The sequence below is a fragment of the Octodon degus genome, unplaced genomic scaffold (genome assembly GCF_000260255.1).
Source record: "Octodon degus isolate 3935 unplaced genomic scaffold, OctDeg1.0 scaffold00005, whole genome shotgun sequence".
Classification (NCBI taxonomy): Eukaryota; Metazoa; Chordata; class Mammalia; order Rodentia; family Octodontidae; genus Octodon; species Octodon degus.
The window spans coordinates 22,592,521-22,607,657 of record NW_004524581.1 but is presented as its reverse complement, the minus strand read 5'-3'; the positions used below and the strand labels follow the sequence as shown (position 1 = coordinate 22,607,657).

At 52.2% G+C, this 15,137-nt stretch overlaps 1 protein-coding gene across 4 annotated transcripts; it reads right to left on the bottom strand.

Moving 5' to 3' along the window:
- Window positions 1–62: 62 nt before the first annotated feature.
- Window positions 63–14,180, bottom strand: Mrps18a (mitochondrial ribosomal protein S18A). 4 transcript variants are annotated; one of them, XM_004624111.2, is made up of 6 exons: window positions 14,041–14,180; window positions 6,933–6,964; window positions 4,822–4,929; window positions 2,864–2,987; window positions 2,715–2,784; window positions 63–415 (listed from the first exon to the last, which is right to left on the bottom strand). In XM_004624111.2, exons 1-6 carry the CDS (start codon window positions 14,150–14,152, stop codon window positions 271–273), a joined length of 591 nt encoding a protein of 196 aa, XP_004624168.1. In that variant the 5' UTR covers window positions 14,153–14,180; the 3' UTR covers window positions 63–270. The 4 variants fall into 4 exon arrangements, with proteins under 4 accessions (XP_004624168.1, XP_023575335.1, XP_023575342.1 ...); XM_023719567.1 differs by lacking the exon at window positions 4,822–4,929; XM_023719574.1 differs by lacking the exons at window positions 4,822–4,929; window positions 6,933–6,964; window positions 14,041–14,180 and adding exons at window positions 3,580–3,830; window positions 4,625–4,810.
- Window positions 14,181–15,137: the final 957 nt, after the last annotated feature.

Below are 15,137 nucleotides of genomic sequence, written 5' to 3'. Positions count from 1 at the left end.
GCAAGACTCCCCCAGTTCTCCCCAGGCCCCCCTCACTTCCCCAGCAGAAAGCACACAGCCGGTCAGAAGGCTATAAGGCTGGTTTATGAATGACACTCCTTAGAGTAAAACTGTCCCCAGAACAGGGCACAACCCCTGGTAGTTAGGAGGCTACTACAGCTGCTAGGGGGCCCAGGACAGAAGTGGCCCCACTGTCCTTTGTGCTGCAGGTGCTGGAAGGGCCATGCTGCCCTGGTGGGGTAGGCAGGAGGGGCTCAGGCCAGGAGTGAGTCAGTGGTACAGCTTCCAAGGCTGGCCTGTGTAGGAGATATTGTCCTTCAGGAGTGGTGACCCGACAGCCATGCGCACCTTGTCCCAGCGGTGGCCTTTTTTGTAGATGGGCTTGACAGAGCGTGTAGACCAGCGGGTGAGGTAGCTATGGAGAAGGCACAGGATGTGATGGCGAGCACTGGCACTGTCCCCAAGACCATGGCAGCCTCTTCCCAGCTGTCCCCTGGGAGAGTGCAATGTCATACAATGGGAGGCTGGGTGGTGCTGTCAGCGTGTGGCCAGGTTAGGCGGCCCAGGCCTAGCTGTTTTTTTTTTCTTTGGTGCTGGGGATCGAACTCAGGACCTTGTGCAGGCAGGCGCTTATGCTACTGAGCTATCTCCCCGGCCCTTGATCTTCACTTTGCGAGGGCTCATGTGAGAGTGGCCTTGGCTGGGGTAGGGACAAAAGTGATGGTAGCCTGGGAGCTGTACCCCCGCCCCGCTCGCTCTGCCACCCCAGCCTTCAGGGCCCTTGCAGGCACAGGCTGACCAGGGATGGGGAACTGGTGCAGCATCAGCCCTGGGAGGTTCCAGGAACAGGAGGGGTGGGAAAGGGGGTGGCCACCCATGGCCCTCTGGCCTCCTTTGGGCATGGCTAGGGCCCTTCCAGGTCCTGGAAACATGGGGTTTCCTCTGTCCAGAAAGGCCCACCCTCATCCTATGAGCGCAGCCATGACAGGCCAGAACCTCTGCAGCCCACTCTAGGTCAGGCTCACCCCAGGGCCCCTGGAGGCCCTTCGATGAAAAACTTTTTAACTTAAGAAACTACCTTGGCTGAACAATTTTAGATGAAAAAAGTGCAAAGTGATGGCAGATGTATGCACTTGGCAGAGCTGTTTTGGCCTCAGCCCTGTGCTCCAGCCTGCCCACCATGGGCCGCGAGGGAGAGGAGGGCTGCACGGGGCTGGGCACAGTGGTGTCCCTGCTGAGGCGCTGACCACAGAGGTCAGGCCCTGCGACTGTGTGTTCTATGGTCGTCATTCTGCGGCAAAGGAAAGGGGCCACCCGACGACCACTGTGGAGCATGAAGTCTTGGGGCTGGGGGCTGGCTGTGCAGTGTGTGCATTCACTGGGATTCCACGAGGACCCCAAGGAGACCCCGCTCTCCTGCCTTCAGCTGTGCTCCCACACCCTGGGAGGGATCTGGGGGAAACAGGCTTCAGAGATCCCAGGCCAGACGGCCAGGCCTGTGGAGCAGCTGCTGGGGGACTGTGGGACGCACCGAGGCTCTAGTCCCACCTGTGGGATAAAGCAGGGCCTGGGCCAGTATATGGTGCTCAGGGAGCTCGGGGAAGCAGTCCAGAGGGAATGGCTCCCTTCACAGCCAAGACCCCTCCTCCAGGTGGCCTTCTGCAATGCATGAGCCTCACACATCATCGATCCTCTGTCACATTAAAGGACACCGGATGCATGGGAGGGAGCTGCCTGGGCTTCAAGGACTGAGGGCAGGTTGGACGGTGTCCTTGGACCTGTTAAGAGTTCTAAAGGCTGAGAAGGAATTCGGCCCCCAAGTGGAGAAAGCCAGCGGGAAGAGGTTTCCTGTGCGCCATGCTAGCAGCTGGTCCCCTCCTGATGGGGCACAGGTGGAGGGGTCAGATCTGCACCCCGCCCCATGGCCAGGGAACGCCCAGGAGCTTGGCCTCCGCCGCTTCCAGTCCTCCTCACTCCATGGGTGGTGGGGTGGAATGAAGGGAGGGAGGATGTTGGGAGGCAGCATAGTACCCGCCACAATCAACGTTCCAGATGCCACTGTATGCCAAATGGAGAACATCAGAGGCTGAAGGGCCCAAGTACGGGGAGATCACATGGTAGAAGAGGACTGGGCACACAACTGCCCAAAGTCAGGCTGGAATCCTCTAACTGCAGGGGTTCACCTGGTTTAAGAGGGGAGCTGGCTGATCCCTGGGTTTATAAACCTTACGACTTCTTGGGCTGCCACAGGAAGTGGTACAGACCATCAACTGCAGGCCTCTAGGGAGTAGCACTTGGGATCCAGGCTATAGAGATGCTGGCCCAAAGTTGTGCAGTGCACGACTTACACAGCTGTACACAGTTGTCTTACTGCACTCACTCTGTCCTGTAATAACCCCAGGGCTGGAGAGAGCTGGGGGGACAGAGCTTGCCGAAGTATTCTGACATCCCCATAGCAACCCTGTGTGAGGTCACGGGCAGGGGCTTAGCACATGCTCGTGCCCAATGAGCAGGCCTCCCTGTTCCTCACCAGGGTTCTGGCCAGCAGGGCGGGATAAGAGAGGGCTGGGGCCAGCACACGATGCGGCAGAAGCCTTCTGTACTACAGCCGCACAATGGCGGGTGTGATGGGAGCAGAGGATTGAGCTGGCGATGCACGTGGCTCTGAGCTGCAGCCAGAAGCTCCTGCGGGCCGGGTGTGCAGTGCTACTTACCGGTTCAGCTTGGGCTTGCTCTTTGGGACAAATCCCTCGGGAAGCCGAGGCCGGTGTGTTGGGAGCAGACCTGGGGAGGAAGAGCACAGGGTGGCTGCCGCAGTGCTGAGGCTGGGGAGCCAGGCTGTCAGGGGCCGTGCCTGCCCTACCTGCTCGGTGGGCCATCTTCACACACTCCTCCACCTTGCGGTGCTCCTCCGTGCACAGGCCCGTCACGCGCCGGGGCAGCATGCCGCCATGGGGCCGCAGGAACTGGCTGAGCAGCAGCACATCCTAGGGGGACCAGAGGTAGTGGCTGTGAGCCTGGTGATCAGCACCCCACAGAGCTGTGCCTTCTCTACCCCCTCCACTCCAACATAGTTGACCCCACGGCGGGTCCTGCTGGGCCCCGGACTAGACTTGAGGTAAGATGCTCTAGAAGTGCCAGTCTTCCCTGCACTCGCAGTAGAACATCTGGTGGGCATTTTTGGAGGAGAGGCTGTGTCAGCACCCCTGGTCTAGATCTAGGGCAATCAGATGCCCCTCCTGTGAGCCCCTGAAGTGGAAAGGGGCTTAGAGGTCAAGTAGGGGGCTCTGTGGGAGTCTGACCCCATCCTCTAAGTCCCTGTTGAGCAGAGAGGGATGGGTTCCTGGGTTTCCTCTGGGCCATCACAAGTCCACAGGCTGCTTGGGATGGGTGAGGGAGAGGACCCCAGAGCTGAGGTGAGAGGGAGCCCATCCTCTACGAGACCAGCCTCAGGGTACAGCTGTCCCTGGGGGACCTGGGTCCCCATCTCACCCCTGCAAACTTTGGAGTCAGATGGGAAGAGCTAGGATTGGTTTAAGCTTGTAGGCTGCCAGGCAATAGGCAAGAAGGGAGACTGACCTTTACTTGGGATGAGACTCCCCCTGCAGAGAGTACCACAGCATTTTCTGGAGATGCTGGCAAGAGCATCCCAAGTGGCTGGGCAGGTATGGGTTTGTCTATCAGCAGCTGGATTCCAGGCAGGCCCATATCGCCCTGCCACATCACCAGCCTGCCACACTACCAGCATTAACAGCCTGAGGCAGGGTGATCGCCCTTCCCTCTGCCCTGTGTGACCTGAGGCCAAGCTGTCTGCCTGTGGTCATCTCACCCTGCAAAGGGGCATAGGGACAGCTTGTAGGTCAAAATGGTCAAGGCCAGAATCACCTGCAGCCCCAAAATAGAACACTTAAAGTCACCAGAGCGAGCCTGGAGGAGCAGGCGTGGGCTCCAGGCCACATCCTAGCCTGACGCTGTACACCTTTAGCAGGCAGCAACCCTGGCTGTCTGGCTTCTACCACATGGTTTGTATCCTAGAGGGGTGACCTGACTGGTTCACTTCCTCCAGGCCTGCAGTATCTTCATCTGTGAAATAAGAATGAAGTCCCACCTTCAAGGGCTGGTACGGACACTAAATGACAAGGTGCAGGTGCCACGCAGGACCTGGCACAGGGCACACACTTGCCAGCCATGGCTGCTGCTCCCTATCTTCTCCTTCCGGAAGTGGCTGTTCCAGCTCTGGGGCAATCAAGGGCTCCAAGGCTCTACTATGGAGAGACAGCAGTATGTTCCCAGGGTAGTGAGAACTCGAGCCGCCCCATCAGAAGAGGTGGGAACCAAGCCCAGGCCTGATTGCATCCCTGGAGAACCCAACCCCGGTGCTCTGAGGCGCAACCGGCCCATGAACCCGGCCGGTGGCTCCCAGCCCTGCCTGTAGTCATGGGATCCTGCTAGAAGCATGGGGAGCTTCGAACAGTGCCCAGCCCCGCTCCCAGACTGATGTAGCTGCCTGAGGCAGAGATGGGGCACCTTTTCTTCACTTCTCAGCACTGAGCTAAATTCCAGCCCTTTTTGAGACAGGATTACATTGTTTCCCAGACTTGGCTCAAATTTATGATCCTCCTACCTTAGGCTCTGAGTGCTGGGCTTACAGACTTGGAGGAACAGTTCTGAAAGCTCCTCAGGTGATTGTAATGTGCAGCCAGGGTTGACAACCACTGGGACAAATGCTGCTGCCTTTAGTGGCTCTATGAGGGGCGCTGGTGACAGAGGGAGGACCGGACGTTGGTGACACATGGGTTATATGCTTCCGTGTGGGCTCACCTCATAGTTGTACTTGTGCTTTAGGTTCCAGCGGCAGATGGGGCACTGGCCTGTGGGATTAGGGGGATTTGGACTCTCCTTGGGCGTCGCTACAATGCGGCCTTCGATCTGTGAGGCAGAGAAAAGACCTGGTGTGAGGGTTGGGGCCAGTCTAGCCACTTGAGGTGGCCACAGGAATGTGGCCTGGTGGCCTTCAAGGCTGGAGGAAATGATCTAAATTTAACACTGGGGTGGGCGGGAGGGAAAGGTCTGCTCTATCAATGGCTGAATGCCACCTTTTCTTAACAAAAGCAAGCCCAACAGGGCCTTGAGCGTCCTCCCTTACTTGGGGACAAGTACTAACACACTCAGTTTCAGGGGATGCAGGAACCAACGTTCCAAGCAAGTCACTCTCCTGTCCCAGCATCTTTCCCATGACACCAGTTTCCAGCTTTCCAAAGCCAGGTCTATGACAGTAGGTCTCAACCAACCAGAGGTGATGTTATTCTCCAGGGGACACCTGGGAACACTTGTCATGCTGGAGGAAGTGGTGCTACTGGCATCTAGCAGGGACACTGCTACCTGACCTACATTTGCACAGGGCAGTACGAAGGAATTCTCCAGCTCCAGATGGTGCCGAGGGAGAAGGCCATGTGGGCTGGTTCCTGTTCGCGCTACTCTGGGAATGAAAACACGGACAGGAGATCTATTTCCTGCTCTGCCTCACTACTTTTATCATTCCTGATGCCACCTTTGAAATCCACCAAGGCCACCTAGGAGATGACCTCCACATTGTGCTGTGGCCTGTGGCACAACCCTGGGACATCTTTATAATGTAAGTTGCAGCTCTGGTGGCTGGGTCAGGCTTGAGCTCTGGAGGAAAGTAGGAATGTCCCAGAGGGCAGGGGCAAGTAGGCTGCTCAGCTGTGCTGGACACTGCTGCCTGCCTTCCTGCTGTGGCATCCACAGCTGCTGGAAAAGGCCACTGTACGTGGTGGTCCCAGGGGAGGGGACACTGCAGTGGCCAGGGACAGCCCCAACGTCTCCCAGCCTCCTGTTACAGACCTAGTTCTAAGCTAAGAACAGGACACAGACACCACTTCCTTTATCTCCCACACCCACGCACAGGCTCCTGGTCTTATTTACAGAACAGAGTGATAACCAAAGTTGGCTATGCAGGTCTCTTTGGGCAGGGATGGCTCTCCAGAGGGCCACAGTGCCTCCTCGTTTGTCCCTAAGGAGCAGATTCACGTCCCACAGGCAAAGCACTCTATACTCAAGTCAGAGGCCCTTCTTCTTCAGCATGGACTTGTAGAGCGAATATTTATTCTGGCTTTAATGATGGAACCAGAAGAGGTGCTCTAAGGCAATGGGGCCCCCAGAAGTCAGAAGGGGATGTGGCTAATTAAGGGGAAGGCCGAGTAGTACCCTGACCAGAGGGGCTCACCCAGGGATGGGACTCCTCAGGGAGTACTGGGCCTGCGCCTGCTGGAAGGTTAAATCCCTGACCCACACAGAAGCTACCAAGGGCTCCGGAGTGGCTGAGGATTTCTCAGCAGCATAGCAGGCCACGTGAAAACAACGCTGTCTTGTAAGGATTATGGGATAAGCTAGGCCCCATGACTCCCCGAGGAAAGGAGGTAGGGGCCCCGGGGAGGGGAGGCAGTGTGGGGAGGTGAAGAGGCGCTATTTTCTTCCCAGCAGACATGCCAGGGCGCTTGCTAGTGTGTCCAGGGACAGAGGTTACCTCTGGAAGGTGTCACGTAAGAGTAGCTCACTTACTCTGAGCAGAAAGAAGGGACCCTGGCTCTGAGTCAACATACTCTGGCTCTCTAGGCCTCTTTCACTGCCTTAGTTTCCTCTCTGGGAGATGGATTTATTACTTGACAGAGAATATATTAGCAAAGCCCCTGAGACTTTGTCATGCAATAGGTCACTTTAATCATAATGGATTCTTTGAGCCAGGCATTGTGACTGTTCCTGATTAACCACACTATAGCACACAGCTTGAAAAATAGTAGACCAAGGGAGCAGAGCCAGGAGGCCAGCGTGGGCCTCCGCCTCACTCTGAGGAGCAGCCAGGCAGCTCCAAGTGCTGGGAAGTTCTGAGTGGCCCACGCGATGATACTTACTATAGTTGTCTTCCCTTCCTGGGTCTCCACCACTGCAGAGAGAAAGGGTAAAAATTAGGTCAGCTCAAACTCTCCACGGGCAGAAAAAGGGAGCCTTCAGGCTGCACTCTCCCAGCACCCCTACCCGGGAGCTCCTCGTGCCAAGACTGTACCCTGGAGGATGCTGGGGGAGACCCTGGATGCCTGGCAGGGTTAGGAGTCTCTACATGCTTTGCCTTCAGGAGCTGAGACTCATCTTGGGTCCATCCAAGGGAACTGGTAAGATCCTGCTTACTGTGGCTGGCAAGAATGACCTGAAAGTTGGCAAGGGGTGGCATTGAAAACTTTTCCATAGTACCCTTTGCAATGTCCCTTCACAGAACTGGAGGTGGCTCTGACTGAAAGGCCTCAATCTAAAATAGCACTGAGCTTACAGTGCCCCACAGCAGTTAATCCGCGAAACGAGTTCACTGCTAAAATGTGGCCCCAGAGTTCAGTGTTCATTCTGCACAAAGGGATAGGGTTATCGCTGGGGTCGAGGGGGAGCGCCTGCCTAGCTCACCCCAGGCCCTGCTGCTCACATCTGCACAAGGACAGCTGTGTGCGTTCACGCTTCTGCTCTACTCCACGCTCTACCCTTGCCTGCAGGCCCCATACTGCTGTGCAGGCTGGAGAGAGGTGATGGAAGGGAAGGAAGCAACGCCGCGACTCCCTCAGCCCGGCCTTACTGAGGTCTGAGGAGTGGAAAAGAACTGAGGCAAGATAGCTGAGCACAACCATCCGGCTGTGCGCATTTCCTGAATGCAGCGAGGATGCAGAACATCACCAAGAGCAATCCAAAGGAGGAGCCAAGCTCACAGCCCACATACAGCCAACGTCGGACTCTCCTGTTCTTCCACTTTCCTTAGACAAAAGCCACAGCTGGTAGCACAAGCTGGCACATAGAAAATGCACAATAAAAGCTACTTTTAGGGTGCAGAATACTTCCGTGGTCATCTACTCATTGCTAAGTACTGCATGAGAACACTTGGCTCACACAGTAAGACTGCAAACTGTCACAATATGAAAACCCCATTTTAAACAGCAGCTTGGTTACCACAGTTTTACTCAGCAATGGCCAAGGCAAGACACAGATCAGAAAAAGTCCAAGGCCCTTTACTCTGAGAATCAGTGAATGCAGTAGGCTGGTCCCTAGGCAAATGTCCATCGTGTGTACACAGAGGCCAGGGATCGTGGGAGGCACCAGGTGGCTGCGTGCGTACACGTGAGACCCACGTGGTCATGCAGCTTGTCCCTCAGGGTGTAGGTACTTTTGGCATCTTCTATGTGCATTTCTTCTGGTTTCTAAAATAAACATGTATTGCTTTTGCAAAATAAAAATAAAAATAAATAAAAAAAAGAAGGGTTTGTCTAAGGAGAAAAGAGAATTCTAATTCAGCCAGAGGCCTATGGAAGCATCTGTGATCACTGAGCTCTGTGACCGACACCTAATTGGACACAGACTGCCTGGAATCGGTCCCCATTTGTTTTCTGGGCAATCTGTTCATTACTCCCAAACAACCAACCTGAGAGCCCCTCAGTGTCCAACTCCAGACATACAAAGCAGAAACAAGGGCCAGCAAAGCCCGGAGGCTTTCTCTAGAGCACACTGTGGTCACTAATCAATTCATAGGCAAGCTAGGTTCCTCTGCATAAAAGAAACTGCATCACCCCACACACGGATCCACTTGTGCAGGACAGAGACCAACCCGAGAACGGGATGTGGCTAAGTACAGCTGCAGAGGGGAGGGAAGGTCACCTCCGTGTGCCAGTCTGCAGTCATATCCTGGGGTGGCACGGGGGTAGAAGGGCTAAGCTCCAGCTCAGCTGGGCTCCAGGTACTCCAGAAACTGCAAATCTGTAAAAACCACACAGGGAAAGGCCTGAGGGTGAGCAAGTCTGAGCGGTACCAGGTACAGGAAAAGCTGCTGAGAAGCCCCAAAGAACAAAAGCAGAGACACTTTCTGGGACTGGTGGAGTCAACGAAGAACAATACCCCAAAACAGAGAATAAACATGTGGTTCCTTTCTCTGGGCAGGCACTTGGGTCCTAACCATGAGGTAAACAAGTCTAACAAAACATACATCACTCTCGGCAAGGACCCAAGCCCTGAAGTCATCCCACTGGCCCCTGGAGCAGACATCAAAGCCCATGGCAAGCTTCACTGTTCACAACCCTCCATGCACAACTAGGAGCCAGGATTTGCTAGGAGCCAGTGGGTAAAACAACAGGCAGATGCTTATCTAAGGGACAATTTGTCAAACTAGAGAAATGACCTGAGAACTCACAGGAGACAGAGACTGCTCAAGACTGACTGCTGATTGATGCTCTGGGTGGTGTCTTGGTGCAGGGGGAGAAGGCGCGGTTGGCCAGCAAGGCCCTCAGTAGATTTTAGGCCTCTGGAAAGAGGAGATAGGAATCAAAATAGTATTGATTTTCAGTGTGCATACAAAAACATGTCAAAACCAAACAAAAGCTAAGACCCATTTTGTCCTTGGCTGCCTCTCCATTCAAGAGAAGTGGGGGTCGCTAAGAAAAGCTGGACCAAGAGATTTAGGCACTAACAAAAAACTTGTTTAGGAAAAGATGAAATCACTGGGTGTTCTGAGATACGGCGGTATCAAGTAAACTAAGGGAAGAGATGAAGCAGTTTTCTAAACTCAAGCTAAGGGCCAAAATCTTTCAGGAGAGCACTTCTTATACACATAGCATATCTGTCCCAAATGTTGCAACACTTTTGCTGGGCGCCCATGGGGCACTCATCTTGGCTCTACCCAGCATGGGGAGCTGTGACCGAACAGAAAGCCACGGTCTTTGTCCTACAGAAGAGGAAGCTAAACCAAGCATGGGAACCTCACCATAATAAAGCCCGTGCTCGTAAAGAGGTCCTCTGAGTACTTTAATAAATACTCGCCTAGGATGGAGTCCAAGATAGCGGAATTGTATGGGTCTGGAGCAAACAACATTGTGATGAAACTGCAACAAACAAAGAAGACCTTGATGATTACATAAACACAAATGCAGTGGGCTGCAGCTATACAAAGCCCAACTGCTTATGAAAGGGACGAAGGACAGACCAATGACAAGGAGTGCAGCCCGCTGCTGCACACAGTGGCCAAAGAAACGAGGTCCTTGTTGGAAAGCTCTGTGGAAGGCAGTGGATGTCCTAAGGAGTAGATGAAGAAATGAATAAACTGAAGGCTAGCAGGAGCCCTGGCAGTCCAAGGTCAGGCCAAGGAGCAGAGTGCCACCCTTGGGATGTAGGCCAGCACCTCTGGCCACTGGCTGCTTTTCTCAAACAACTTCCTGCCTCAAACATACTCCGTGCGCCACCCACCCCCTTCTTAATTCTATCAATGTTTTCCACTTTTCTTATTGCCTTCCATCTCTTCCCTTATGCCCCAGAGGGACAAGCCTTCTGCTCTAGGCTTGAGAGCAAAGGGCCACTGCTGCTCAAAAAAACCATCTCTTTCCATCAGCAGGTTCCTCTGGATAATCTCACCCCCACAGCACCCAAATATAGGGGTGAATCCAGGGCACACAGCATGCCAGGCAAGCACTCCATCACTGAGCTGCCTCCCCAGCCCTTTTTATCTTGAGACAGAGTCTCAGTTGCCCAGGCTGGCCTTAAACTTGTGACCTTCTTGCCTGAGGTTCCCAGGTAGCTGGGATTACAGGTGTGTGGCCCACACCCTGAATTCTTTGAGGCATTCATCTGGCTCATTCCCCTCTCAAAGCTTTTCCCTACAGAACTGCCTACACTCCTGGCATATCCTTGCAGGTCCCTTAACTGAAAGAAATAAAGTAAATTCCCTTTGGCTTTTCATTTCATGGCATGCTGCCGAAAGTGTGGGATTGATCTTGATTGTCAATTCATAAAATCCTATGGTCATGTTTTCTTTTTAAAGTACACTTCATTCAAAGAAGTTCTAAACTATAACACAGGGATAAGGTCTAACATAATCTTTGTTAAATCTGGCAGGGCCAACCATGAAGGCACCAAATGGTCTTTGGCAGGTGAACTGTAAGCACTTTCAAGAAGGAGGCCTTGCTGGGAAGCATCAAGATGAGGATACTGGGGACGGGAAGACTGCTGGCTGTGCTCCCAACTCCATCACTGACAGCTGACGCTGGGAAGGTCATAGGGCAGCTCTGGAATTAGATTCCTCAACGTGAAAAGACGACGACTGAACAAATCAAATGTACGTGGAAAACTGAGCACATAACTTACAGCATTTTTGTCCCCCTTCAGTCTTGATTCTCCCATAATAATGCTTTTTGATTTTGTGAGTCCCTCTTTCTTGTCAAGCATTAGGCCAGGCTTTCTCAACAGGAGCGGGACTGGTACTTTGGATCACGTGACTCTTAGCGATGGGGAGCTGTCGGGTGTGTTGCAAGACATTTGTAGCATCCCCAGTCTCATCCAGGCAGATGCCAGTAATACCAGTTATGACAATCAAAAATGTGTCTAGACATTGCCAAATGTTTCCTGGGGGACAAAACTGCCCTAGGTTGAGAACTGCTGCTGCAGGCTGCAAGTCTTCACTGACAAGAACACTGGTGGACTGTGACTAAAATTATAGATTTATTTTTGAAAAGCAACACCTGAATATTCTCAGCAAGAGACCTATTTCCTCTTCACAAGTTTAAATTCTATGTGCACAGTAGTATTACAGAGATATCAAATATACCAGCTGGGAACCAATGAAACTTAGCTATGTGTTTCTCATTTCATGCTTTAGAAATGATAAACCATCAAAAGGAAGTTCTGTTTTTCCCCATTTAGAGGCTTTGAAGACAGGTGACTACTAGGTCTGTGTCTTCATTTTAACCTTTTTTTTTTGGCAGAACCAGGGATTGAACTCAGGCCCTTGCGCTTGCCAGGGAAGTGCTTACTCCACTGAGCCATCTCCCTGGCCCCTTAGGTCTGTGTCTTCACGTAACATCACATCATCCAATCTAACGTTTAAGAGTGACAGTGAGTAATAAGCAAAAGAGCTACTAACCTACGTATTTATGGAAAAGTGGCTTTAAAAACTCCTATGAGCCAGGTGTGGTGGTACATGCCTATCATCCCAGCACTTGGGGGGCTGAGGCAGGAGGATCACCATGTGTTCAAGGCCAGCCTGGTCTACACAGTGAGTTCAAGGCTGGTCTAAGGGCCGCCCAGATAGCTTAGCAGACTAAAGCACCTGCTTAGGCAGAGCACAATGGTTGGGGTTTGATCCCCAGTGTGCCGTGTGGGTGCTGGCCTGGCCCCCAGAACACAATGAGACAGTGATTGAGACTAGGCGTGGTGGCATGCACCTGTAATCGCAGTGCTTGGGAGGCTGAAAACAGGAGAACCACTACGAGTCCGGTCTGTGTAGTGAGATCTTATAGACCTGTATCAAATACCTTTCTTTTTTTTTTTTTGGCGGAACCAGGGATTGAACTCAGGCCCTTGTGCTTACCAGGCAAGCACTTAGTTTACTGGGGAGGAGGGGGAGAAGGCTGCTCTAAACTACACAGTGAGACCCTGTCTCAAACAAAACACACCACCACCACTACCAAAAAGCACATGATTATACTACAGTCTATCATTGCACAAACTCTCCAACTGAAAGTTTTCTTGTCTAACCTCAAATTCCTGTCTTACACTGCCAAACAAAACAAAAAAACGTAACCAGACAAAGAATCTATTCTTTTGAGTTTCTTCTGGGAAAATAAGAACAGCTTCAATTTTGAATTTCATACAAAAGAAATGCAACTTATAGCTATTAGTACTTCTTACTTGGTAGACACCCTTAAAAATATGATGGGCCAGGGCTAATTTTGCAGCATGGGATAGGTGAAATATCCTTCTCTTCTGTCATGAGCATGAGATCTCTGGTGTCTATTAAAAATTAATGGATTAACCCAACATTAAGCAGACAGTATCTTGACTCCTTCCTGCTACCAATTTTCCTATCTTCCTTTCATTGCAGAACTTTTCAAGCATACCTGACACTACTGTTTCTCCAACTATCTCTTTGATTTCTCCAAATTAAGTTTCTTTGTCTGCCACTCTGTTGAAACTGCTGTTTAAAAGCTAAAAGGTGAGACCTCTTCTGAGACAAATCTCATGGTCCCTTCGTAGGCTCTTCCTTTTGGACTTTTCTGCCCTGATAATAACGATCACTTTTTGCAATGGAAACTCAGCTTCAGCAGATATAATGGCTGGCCAATTCAATGCCAGAATCTTTAAAAAAAAAAAAAAAAAAAAAAAGACATCACTTCCTTTGCACATCACTCATCTTTTCTGTTCTGACAGTATATACACTCCTAAAAGATGTTTTCACTCTGCCAAATCCAGCCTTCTCTAAAAAACATTCTCAAAACGAAAACGTCCGATTAGGTTTGCTACTTCCATAACTGCATCTCCTTGCACTTTGCCAATTCACTTTTACTGGAGTGCATACATCTCACTAGAGCCCAAGCTTCTGAGGAAAAGGGCTATTTTCTGTCCTCAAAATCTCGTCATAGGTTGAAGCACAGTCCCTGGCTCTCAGTAACCTCAGCTGATACTGGTCTCAAACTACTCTTCAGGACAGCATTAACGAAGAGCGGAACCGTCATCTAGTATCTATCTCTGCTGCAGCTGTTCAATAGGCTTGCACCTTGGCCTTTAAGGGGACTAGAGGTTCGGGCAGAAAAAGCATCATCAGATCACAGCATTTTCAAAAGAGAAACTGCAAAGGGACGCACTAGGGAAGGTTTCCATAATCTTTCCTTCGTGGGCCAGGTTCGTTTTAATGAAGGGGGCAGCGACTCGGAGAATACGAACAAGCTGAACACGCAACCCCTTACTGAAAACTCCCCTGGGACCTGAAGCCGCAGGCTTCTCTCTCTCTCTCTCTGCTCAGTAACCGGGCCTTTCTCTTCGTCCTCCTCCGCTTTTCAAGGACGCTGCTAAGGGACAGGAGTTCGAGCAACACAACCGAGTCTGAATGGGGCGGCGGAGGTTGGGGGCGCAGCATCTGCGCTGTTTCAGAATCGCCCCAGCGCTGGCGCAAACGCTCGCCGCCGTTCTCGATTTTGAAATGGGAGGTCTCTGGGTACAGATACTCACCTTCCCTGAACCCGCGAGCTGATCGCCGAGCCCAGCTGGGTGAGGCTGGGCGCCCTAGGAGCCCTCGGAACAGCTGCCCGCAGCCGGACACCAGCGTCGCCAGGGCCGCCATCTTGGAGGCCGCAGTGACCTCAACTGCACTTCCGCTTCCGGGTCAGTGCGCGCGCAGCCGCAGTGTGGGCCCGGGGCTGGGGCTGGAGCTGGGGCTGGCGCCGGGGCTCCGATCCTCGGGCAGCTTCCATCGCTCTCGCTTTAGCCCATTTGGGGAAGGGGAGAGAGGACGACGTTTGTGTCTAGTCTTCTTTCCGTTCCGAGAGTCCAGGGTGGTCTTTTAGCATCTGCCAGTCCCCAGTCTCCACGGTTGCTTTGGTTTCCTGGAAGTGGCTCTTCTTAGTCGTCTATGTCCCTCCACCCCCCGCTTTTTATTTTCTCCCCTGCAGTGCGAGCCAGCTGTGGATTTTCAGCTTCTGTGACTGGGGCTGGTCCTGCACCGGAGGGCATGAAATGATTAGAGACTCTGGCGCTGAGTAACAGGTATCAGACCTGGGATAAAACTAGCCTGTCCTGGGATAAAATTAGCCAGTCCTTCCTTCTTCTCCATCCTTCTCTTTAGCTACCTTGTAGGTGATCCTTCCCTCCTTCCCAGCAAACTAGAAAAGTGTTTACCACCGAGTTAGAGGCCCAGCTCCTTTTTTTTTTTTTTTTTTTTTTGGAGACTGGGTCTTACTAAGTTACTAAGTTGCTCAGGATGGCTTTATCTTTTGATCCTCCTGCCTCGGCCTCCCAGAACGCTGGAATCACAGGTGTGCGACACCATGCCTGTCCTACTTATTTCTTAGAGCTCCCTTGAAGCTTCATTTCTGAGGTGAACCCTGATTTCTGATACTGTTTCTCTGCGCTGCGCACCTCTCCGTGTTAGTACTGATACAATTGCAGTTTTACATTTGCTTTCGTGTAATATGTATCCCTCTGCCAGCCAAGAAAGCTCCCGCAAGGCAGAAACACTTTTGTTGTTGTGACTAGCACTTAGCGTGGTGCCTGACACAGTAACAGTGAAATAATACACTTGTGGAACGAATAGAACCTATTTTATAGGG